We start from the raw sequence: 9,678 nt of genomic DNA on the forward strand, positions 1-9,678 counted from the left end.
GAACCATCTTCTCTTACTCAAGTCTAATCCAAGTTTACCACCGGGTTTATTCCAGAAGGATGACATTTATGCACGAAAACGATGGAGACAAGTCCAATACATATCTGATCTGTTCTGGAAGAGATGGATTAAAGAATATCTGCCTCAACTTCAACAGCGCCAAAAGTGGATGAAAATTAGATGCAACTTTGTTCCTGGAGATGTGGTCCTTATAATGGATGACTCTGCACCTCGTGGTTCATGGATCATTGGTAGAATCACAGAAACTGTGCCTGACAAAAATGGACTTGTACGTCAGGTCTGGATTAAGACCCCAACCAGCTACTTATGCAGACCCATCACAAAGATATGCCTTCTTCAGGAGACTTTCGACCAATGAAGACAACACATTTGACTCTACTCTTGACATGACTTTTTGACTTGATTTTGTCATAACTAGATATACATCGCAGACTGACTATAATTAGGCTAAGTGCTGGTAAACTCTGGCCTATGATTGACCGACTATGGATGGATTATTTTGAAGAAAAGAAGAAATGATTGTTTGACTATTTGCAAATGACTTTCATGGACTGTTTGAATGCATTATGTTATCTCATTGTGTGTTTTGATGTAGTGATGTAGGTTATGGTGTTGTATGAGTAATTATTACTGTGTAATGATGTAATAATTAGGGGCCGGAATGTGGATATGGGTAGTGTGAGATCGCGTGGTGTTATTAGTAATTGTAGATCACCTGTTGCTCACCTGGTGACTTCAGTGAGTGGGTGATTAGGGAGGTCTACTTTTTGCTGACCGCTATGTTTTTGTCCTTGATCACTTCTTAATTCTACGGATCCGTTTTAAGCTGCTTTGGACACTGTTTTGCCTTGGATATTGACAATAAAATCATTGTAACTGCAGCTTGGATTTACGTTTCAATCAGCTTGCGTGTCAACAACCACTTCCCTACTCAGCCGCTCGGCGACTTTGTTTGATAGTCGCTAATAAACAGAGATCGTTGTTGTGGCTTTCTGTTGATACACATGACATTCATGGATTCCGGGCCAATCAGAGGATACCACGAGCAGAAGATTTTAAGTACGATCCTCTCATTTACAATTTTTAATATGAGATTGTTGGAGAATTCTCGAAGGTGGAAGAAGCTAACAAGTTAGTTACATGTACGCTGCATCAACCCACCAACAGAGGGTCCATCACAATGTTTTAAAAGACCTGGAAAGCACAGGAACTTTCTATCTTCAGTGAAGCTGAACAACCAATCCAAGTGTATATTTCATTCTCGGCAGAGATATAACAGACTGGTGAGTCACAGCTAGTCTGGCGGACTGAGAGCCTCAACCAATGAAACTTCACATAGAAACAAGGACGTTGTTTGACTGTTGCAGCAAAATCCTTCACATGCCCAAGATACTCCCTTTGGAGCATCTTGGGCACAGATGCTCCAAGGGGCTTGCTTTTTGGGGAAAAAGCATTTTTCTCCCTTTTTTATGTACATTAAAAATGTAATGACTCAGAGCAAAAGATAAAGAGTATCAAAGAGAACACTGGCTACAATTATAGCCGGTGTTCAGCAATCTTTAGCCTAACACTGCGTTAGCCATGCTCAGGAATTTTTTTTTTAAATTTTGAGGCTAATGTTGACATCGGTTCCACCTGCTGGTGGTGAATTACATGTTTTGTTTTGTGTTTTAATCCCAGCGTGTCATCACAGATTTCGGTGACAAGATACAGTAGTTAGCAGTGTCCTAAAACATCCTCACTATTAAAATCATTATATTAAAGTTTTCTATTCAAAAATATTGCTTTATGTTGCTGAGATGTGTGACAGAAAAAGTTAGTTTTGTTAAATGGTAATATCTTGGTGGATGGAGCTAAAACTAGGGTGGATGTCAGTCTACAGGATTTATCAGACCAACAAGAAGCCAAATGAGCACATAAAAAAAATCTACCAGTAAGTGGCGGTACTAGATATTCTAAGATTTGAATATATTAAGATCAATTCACTGGTGAATTTGATTTGGATACTGTTGATTTTACTCTTTGTTTGAGGTTGTGAGTTTATTTATAGGTTTAATCTAAAAATGTTATTTCTATCTTAAGCAATAATATGATATTAGGGATGGATTGAATGCTGCAATTCAGTAACTCAATGCAATCTGCTGGTTTTCCTGAAATAGAAACTTTTAATCTACTTTGAATAGTAAACAGTGCCTACTGTATTGTTTGACAACTACGATCAACTGGAAAGTATGTGTGATTGAACTTTAATGATTTTTGTTGCGAATTGGTGCTTTATAAATCAACTGATTTAATAATGCAAAAAAAGACATTAAGAATTTATGATAAACAGGTTGATTCAAGGGGGGAAATATCAGTGTGGAAAGTGTTTTTTTTTCTTTGTTTTTTCCAAGATCATTAATAAAGTGTTTTGATGAGTGTGTATCCTCACCGGGCAGCACCTGGCACTCCTGCTGCTGCACCTCCCATTGACAGTTGCTGTTCAGGGAGCAGCTCCAGCAGCTGGCCAGTTGGAAACACTCCTGTTCCTCCCGCCGCTTGCACCTGGACGAGTCTCTCACCGACTTCTCACAAAAACAGAGAGAGAGAATGAGGAAACAATATTAGTTCACTTCCAAGTTTTTCATTCTCAAGTAAATACAATAAACCGGGAGAAATCAATACACAGCGCGTGGCGACACACTGAAAAATGAATAAAGAGTGATGGGCGTGGTGAATGAGAAGTCAAACAGAGCATGCAGAGTGAAAAATGAAATCAATATGAGCATTTTATACTGAGATGAAGTTTTTATTGAAGAATTCATTCTGGAAGATGGGACTGTGTCAGTTCAGAGAGTAAAATATTAAGCTTCAGCAAACACAAGGGAACTTATTTTTATTTAAACTGAAGTTAGCAAACATAACATATACGCTTATTGTAATTGTAAGTATCATCTGGTCTTTACCCGGCTCAAAATTTATTTTAATCTAAGCTGAAGGGGACAAAACCCTTGACAGATGAAACAGCACCATGTGGAAAAAAACCAAGTGCACTTCATGAATAAACAGCAAGCAGAAACTTTGGTCTGGGATGTATCTCGTGTTTTTGAGAACTGCATGCTCTGACCTTTGCATGACTTTGCTGGGAGAATCCAACTCGTGACAGATATCATGTCTTAAATGTTTTCCACTTATGATGAACCATAAAATCCTTATAAATGAGTTTATTACTTTGTCCAAATGGATGAGCATCAGTGACTGCCTATGTAAGGTTGCTGATGATGTCCTTTCAACTTGGCATTGTGTTAGAGCTACCGCTAACAGTAGTTAGAGCCGGAGTAAGCGGCCTTATAACCGGCATTAGAGCCGGAGTAAGCGGCCTTAGAACCGGAATAAGCCCGAGGTGAACCTCCGAGCGCTTGAGGAGGAAGTGGAGCTAAAGCCGGCGTTAGAGCCCTAAGTGAACCTCCGAGCGCTTCAGGAGGGAGCGGTAGAAAACGGTTGGCCGAAATTAGCGTTCATAAATCGGATTAACCTTGAGCTAAACACCGCTTGCACCGTGGAGCTGCAATATCTAACTTGAAGCTAACTTCATTGTGGTACCAACACATGCACGATCTGATCTCCAAATTATGCCCCGCCTCTTCCGTGACAACTCTCACAAATACAAAACATGAGTCTATGACATACAAAAAAATTAGTCTATATTTTATTAGTTTATATGTGCAATCTTTGTTTTATGTATCCATGTGAGAAAAAAATTGTTTGCATGTGTGATATTTTAGTAGTGTATGCGAGCAATTTTTGTATTTTGTGTATGTGTGAGAGAAAAATTGTATGTGTGTGTGTTATTTTAGTAGTTTATGTGCGTAATTTTAGTATTTTGTGTATGTGTTTGAGAGAAAAATTGTATGTGTGATATTTTAGTAGTGTGTATACACAATTTTAATATTTTGTGTATGCAAGAGAGAAAAATTGTATGCGTGTGTGTTATTTTAGTAGTTTATGTGCGTAATTTTAGTATTTTGTGTATGCGTGTGAGAGAAAAATTGTATGCGTGTGTGATATTTTAGTAGTTGGTGCATGCAATTTTAGTATTTTGTGCATGTGTGAGAGAAAAATTGTAAGCGTGTGTGACATTTTAGCTGTGTGTGCACAATTTTCATATTTTGTGTATGCGTGTGAGAGAAAATTTGTATGCGTGTGTGACATTTTACTCGTATATATGTGCAATTTTCATATTTTGTGTGTGCACGCATGAGTCTTTAGACTTGTGTGAGAGACAAAACATAGATTTTGTCCTAAACAACTCCTCATAGTCCTGTGTGTTTCAATGTCATAACAATAATATTATTTGAGTTAAGTAAAGTAGTAATTTCATTTGTTGATTTAAATAGATTTTTTTTTGTATTTCTGTAATGCCAGTCTTAATTTTGCCAGATTTCAGCTTTAAATATTTTTTGTTTGTTTACTAAGATGATTTCCATTTAAACATAATTCATGACTAAATTACAATATTAATTATTTATATTAAATCAGTGTTTCCACAAAATGGAATACATTTTTTTATATGGAGATTAGTGAATCTCCATATAATCTCAAATGATGTAAAACAGGGTGCAGCTGGACAGAAAAGGAAATATTCTTGGTATTGTAAAATAATACACACATGTCCCCTCCTTCGTGTGCCGTGCTTCCACAAGCTGAGCTGATGTTCAGACAACATGGATGGAGGTGCAGACAGAGACAAAGCACCGTCATGCTGCTGGGCCAGCTCCAGAGTCAGCTACACACACACACACACACACACACAAAATCAGAAACATTCACAGTTTCAAATTCAGATGCAGCCAAGCATACATAGAGAGAGAAAAACAACAGAGGCACCCACAGAAAGACAGACAAAGAATTGTTCAGATTAAAACCAGAGAAACAGGTAGAATGAATAAGTGAAATGCTGAAGATAAACACACATGAACACATAGGGCATTTTTAACTTCCATTATTTTCTCAGATTTTTTCCAGCACAACTATCAGAAAGTACAGCAGGATGTATTGTTTTTAAAACTTTTAACCTGGGTGAACTGACCACAGTGCAGTTGCTCGAGGCAGAGATGCACTTCCTGTCCTCGCACCACTGGCAGCCCCAGGTGTTGGCTGTGCAGCTGGCGCAGTCTGAGAAGCGAATGCACTGTTCGTCTGTGCTGTCTGCAAGAAGAGCAACACAGGGTGGTCGGCATATAGTAACGTTTTACCAGAGTAGAACTCCACTTTGGTTTGCCTTCTGACTGGAAGATCAGTTGGTTTTTATGGAAATGTCAATCAAGAAAGCAGGTTATGGATGGTTATTTCTTCACTTATTGGCCCTTTAAGGTATCACTTTTTAGGAAAAGTAAACATCGTGCGATAAAACTGTTAAAAACTAAAACTTGTTACACTGTTATATATGTGCCTGTTACTGTAATGGAGGCAAAAAGACAACACTAGTCACATACTCCCTTACAGAATTGATGCAACTGTTAGCTACTTCCTTGTGCAGAAATGGTGTCTGCACAAATTATGTTCGACTTACCTTAGGGCACTTTTAATCTGAAAATCTAACTGATATGTTTTTGGGATAGGCATTTATCATTTTGTTTATCATTGTAATTCAGTTGTTCTGGATCTGAGCTCTATTTTGTGATATAATTTTCAAAATACTTTTCATTTGAACTGGCAATGTGATGGAGCAAGTAGAACACAAAGAAGCAATGCTTTAGCTACATCTGGTTCAGGATTCTCCTAATTAGTTTAAAACGAGCTGATTGGGGCATTGTTGACCTCTGTTCTCATAATTACAATATGCAAACAAGCTTCAAAATCAAAGGCTTTCAAAATAATTACAGTCATCAACCTACTGGGAGTGAAGTTCGTCTTAGACAGCAGGGTTTTGTTGTTTTGGGAAGATGTAGATAAATAGAAACGGTAAGCAGAGTGGACCTACCGGGTCGTGCAGGGCAGAAAGAAGCCGGGACGATGTGATCGTGCTGTTTGGACTCCCATGGGAGACATCTGCTTTTCACCCAGAGGCAGCGAACTCCTGACCCAGCCGCTAAACACAGAGTTGGGGACGAGAAGGCTTGGCAGGACGGAGGGTTGTAGGCCAGCACGTCATTCAGAAGCACACCCGAAAAGCCTCCGAAGACGTACATGATGCTAGAAAACCCAATAATAACAGAGTTTAGGAGAGATTTGTGTGAGAAGGAAGAAACGTGGCCAATCTTAAACAGGCGCAGATGACTACCGGTGAAAACATTAAAAGGCAGCAGAAAGGACCTTTAGAAATCAAAAGAACTTTTCAGTTTGAAACTGGTCTTCTGAAGTTGAAAGCTGACATTTTCGTGGTCATAGTTGACTTTTTGGAGAGTGAATGTTGTTAAAGGATCAGGTCATCATTTCAAATGGAAGAAAGAACATCCCCTCATATTCTGATGGATTTCTTGAAGCAGACATCTAGTTTTTATTTAGGGCTGACATTTAGAGGCAGCCCTACCCTAAGAATGAACCGGTTGACTTTGATCCCAGGCAATTGACGTTAACACTTTTTATCCCTTTGAATTCTTGAAGGGTTGCAATTTGAATTCAAAATAAAATTGATCAGCACCAAGGCTGATCAAGGCTGTGTGTTCAGTGATGAAGAAAGCAGCCACACAATGTAATGATGTCATGATTCGATGTTGAGAGCTAAAACCAACCAAACCCTGAATTTCTGTAGAAGAACTGTGAAGAAGGAACTGTATCTCCATATAGAGGTGCTTCTAAACAAAGAGCTTCACAGGAAGCAAAGAGTGGGAGAGGCACCTAAATATAACACGTACTGACAGGGATGAAGTTGCAAAACAAGAAAAACCACAGAATCTTAAAGGGTACCCACCCATTGCTGACCACAGCAGAGTGACCGAAGCGGTTGACGTCTCTGTGGAGTCCTGGTCTAGGAAGGACCGTCCATTTATCACAAGCTAAAAGACAACAATACAGAAGGAGAAAAAAGGCGTTTCTATACATCAAGTCAAGTTTATTTGTACAGCAACAAGGCGGTTCAAACTGCTTTATATCAGGAAAAACATAATGCAGTCACCAATTATGAAACAAGAAATAATCGTTACATTTCGTCAAATGCCATCATTAAAATGATCAAGCAAATACACATGGAATATGTTGGTCAATGTTCCATTTGCTACTAGTCAAATGGAACATTTGTACCTCCAAACAAGCATCATTTTTAAACTAAAAATTCAAATCAGGTTCCAACATTACAAAAACTACACTGATGTTTGTGGTTGAAACTTAAAAAATGGTGTATGAAAACTGATACAGAGTATAAATCATTGTCCATCATATTTGGCATCAAATTTAGAGATAATAAATCAGGAGAAAAACTTTACATGGAACGAGACTCAAGATTCAAATCATAAAAATATTTTCCTAACCTTGTATCAAATTTTATGGCTGTGGATTTAACGTAAAAAAATAAAAATCTTAAATATGACTCAATAAAAAGCCCTTCTCTCTTATTTTTGCCCCTGTGTAAATATTATTGCAGCTTTTTGTATTTTTCCCCATTTGTATTTTACAGCTCTGTGATGTTTTAACGACGAAAGCGTAATTAATATGGAAATGACAGGATCTGCAATTGTGTAAGACAGTCTTCAGTGAAAATGTGTCATCTCAACATTTAAGGCATCACTGCTCATCGCTGGGAAAGTTTAAGACGCCGGATTGCTAATGACCTCGTTAGACGGCTGCTAATTGAGAGTTTGTCTTTAAAGAGAGAGACGCTGCAGAGGACACTGCAACAGCTCATAACTGTGAGACTTGTGTCAGTGTCAAAAATCTAGGGTGTTGTACAGGGGTGAAAGTAGGGGGATACGGTCGGGTACTGCGTACCCCTAAAAGATTTAGCGGGGGTACGCAGTACCTGCAAGAGAGGGGAGCGGCTGTAAAAAATCAGTGGGTTCACTGTGCAGCCGTGAGTTCACCCACTAATCAGCCGTGACTGATTGCTTTTTTCCCATTTCATGTTGTTTCTGAACTGTTCGTGCTTTGCTAGAGCAGGGGCGCAATATGTCGATAGCGGAAGGTTTTGAGTCGATCTCGGCATTAGGTGATAAACTGAACACCGCCAGGAGGCTGAGACCAGCACGTCCTCCTCTGACTGGCTTAAAGCATTCGTAACTTTATCAAAAAAAAAAAAAAAAAAAGAAATCAACAAAATGTGTTCAAATTAATGACCCAACAACAATATTAATCTCAGTGATTATTGTTTCAACAAGGTGTTGCGCAATTATGTGCGTTTCGGTTCCATTACCAAAATAACTAGCAGAGCAGAAGTTTAAAATTAACAAATCAACCACCACTGTGTTCAGGGAGCGCTTGTTAATGATCGCAAAATAATTATCAAGCCTGAAAATCTAATATCGTAACGGACTGAATGTTATGTTTTTAACGTAATCTCTGGTAGGCTTGTGGAGCGCAGGAGGTTGCTATGGCAACGGGTGTGCTTAAATGACAGAGAGAAAGAGTAAAAAGGTGTGAGTGGTTTAGAGTTGATCACCTGTTCGGGTTGTTTTACCTTTGTCTTGGCTCATCACAGCCGCTGTAATTTCTGAACATTCAATAAACTACAAACTTACCATACCATACCAACTTTATTTATAAAGCACTTTAAAACAACCACAGCTGATACAAAGTGCTGTACATTAAAACACAACACAACATTTTTTTATTTTATTTTTTTTTAAATTACCTCGTTCTAATTACCTGGACTCAGGGCCGTGCAGAGACCACTAAAGGGGCAGGTGCTCAAAAACAAAAAAAAAAGGGCACATCATACCGCATTCTAGGACAGAATATTAACAAAGCTGCACAGCTTTCAGAGTTTAATAAACAATGATAAATTACAAAATTGTGAAATATACAATCAAAGCTAAGGTAAATCTCTATACAGAGCATACAATTATGAATATGTAAGATATTTTATTAGTAATTTCTTTCTGCAGGTCTATTTTGTTATAGGAAAGTATTGCAATATTCAAACCCGCAATTTAGCAAGATGTGTAAATCAGAGCTGGTGGTTTAGCTCTGCTTTACATATTTTGTCTTTACAGAATTACACTATTAAAAATATAAACAAGGGCACAACCTTTTAGTGGACTGTAATCTACAAAAAAAAGAGCTGCCTGTTTGTTGCAGTGGAGATGAAGATGGTCCATTCAGGAAAGCAGAGCTGCATCAAACTTTAACATGGAACTGCAGACAAAATAAAAAAAACAAAAGCAAAAATTGAATTGTTAATCCATGTCACTATGGGAAAAGCCTGAGTTTTGCTTAAAACTTTTTTAAACATTTAAATCACACATTTGTCCCAGGAAGTGAAATTTTTTGCAAAACAAACTTATTTGTGCATGTCAGAAATCTTTTCTTGATATTCTAAGTTTTTGTTTGACTTAAAGTTTTGCTTGTGATTCTCACATGAAGTCATGGGCAGGACCCAAAATCGCAACAAAAGATTTCTGGTGTGTGCAAATAAAAGTTTATGTTTGGCAAATAACTTTTTAAGTTCACAAGACAAAAATTAGTTATTTAATTAAAAAAAAAGTTTTCTAAACAAAACAGTTTGTTTTTTTAAAAAGAAATCAC

At 37.9% G+C, this 9,678-nt stretch overlaps 1 protein-coding gene across 4 annotated transcripts in view; it reads right to left on the minus strand.

The window, feature by feature from the left end:
• Positions 1–2,137: 2,137 nt before the first annotated feature.
• The window catches only part of LOC103155519 (attractin-like protein 1), a 128,996-nt gene continuing 121,455 nt past the window's right edge, over positions 2,138–9,678 (minus strand). The window contains exons 11-15 of one of the 4 annotated variants that reach the window (XM_016663630.1): positions 6,914–6,998; positions 5,984–6,195; positions 5,090–5,208; positions 4,670–4,786; positions 2,138–2,585 (exon numbers count right to left, since the gene is read on the minus strand). In XM_016663630.1, the coding sequence (XP_016519116.1) occupies positions 2,268–2,585; positions 4,670–4,786; positions 5,090–5,208; positions 5,984–6,195; positions 6,914–6,998 (851 nt within the window). In that variant the 3' untranslated portion in view covers positions 2,138–2,267. The remainder of the gene's footprint in view (positions 2,586–4,669; positions 4,787–5,089; positions 5,209–5,983; positions 6,196–6,913; positions 6,999–9,678) is intronic. The other 3 variants (XM_016663633.1, XM_016663632.1, XM_016663631.1) reach the window with 3 other exon arrangements.

This window comes from Poecilia formosa, unplaced genomic scaffold, assembly GCF_000485575.1.
Source record: "Poecilia formosa unplaced genomic scaffold, Poecilia_formosa-5.1.2 Scaffold433, whole genome shotgun sequence".
Lineage (NCBI taxonomy): Eukaryota > Metazoa > Chordata > Actinopteri > Cyprinodontiformes > Poeciliidae > Poecilia > Poecilia formosa.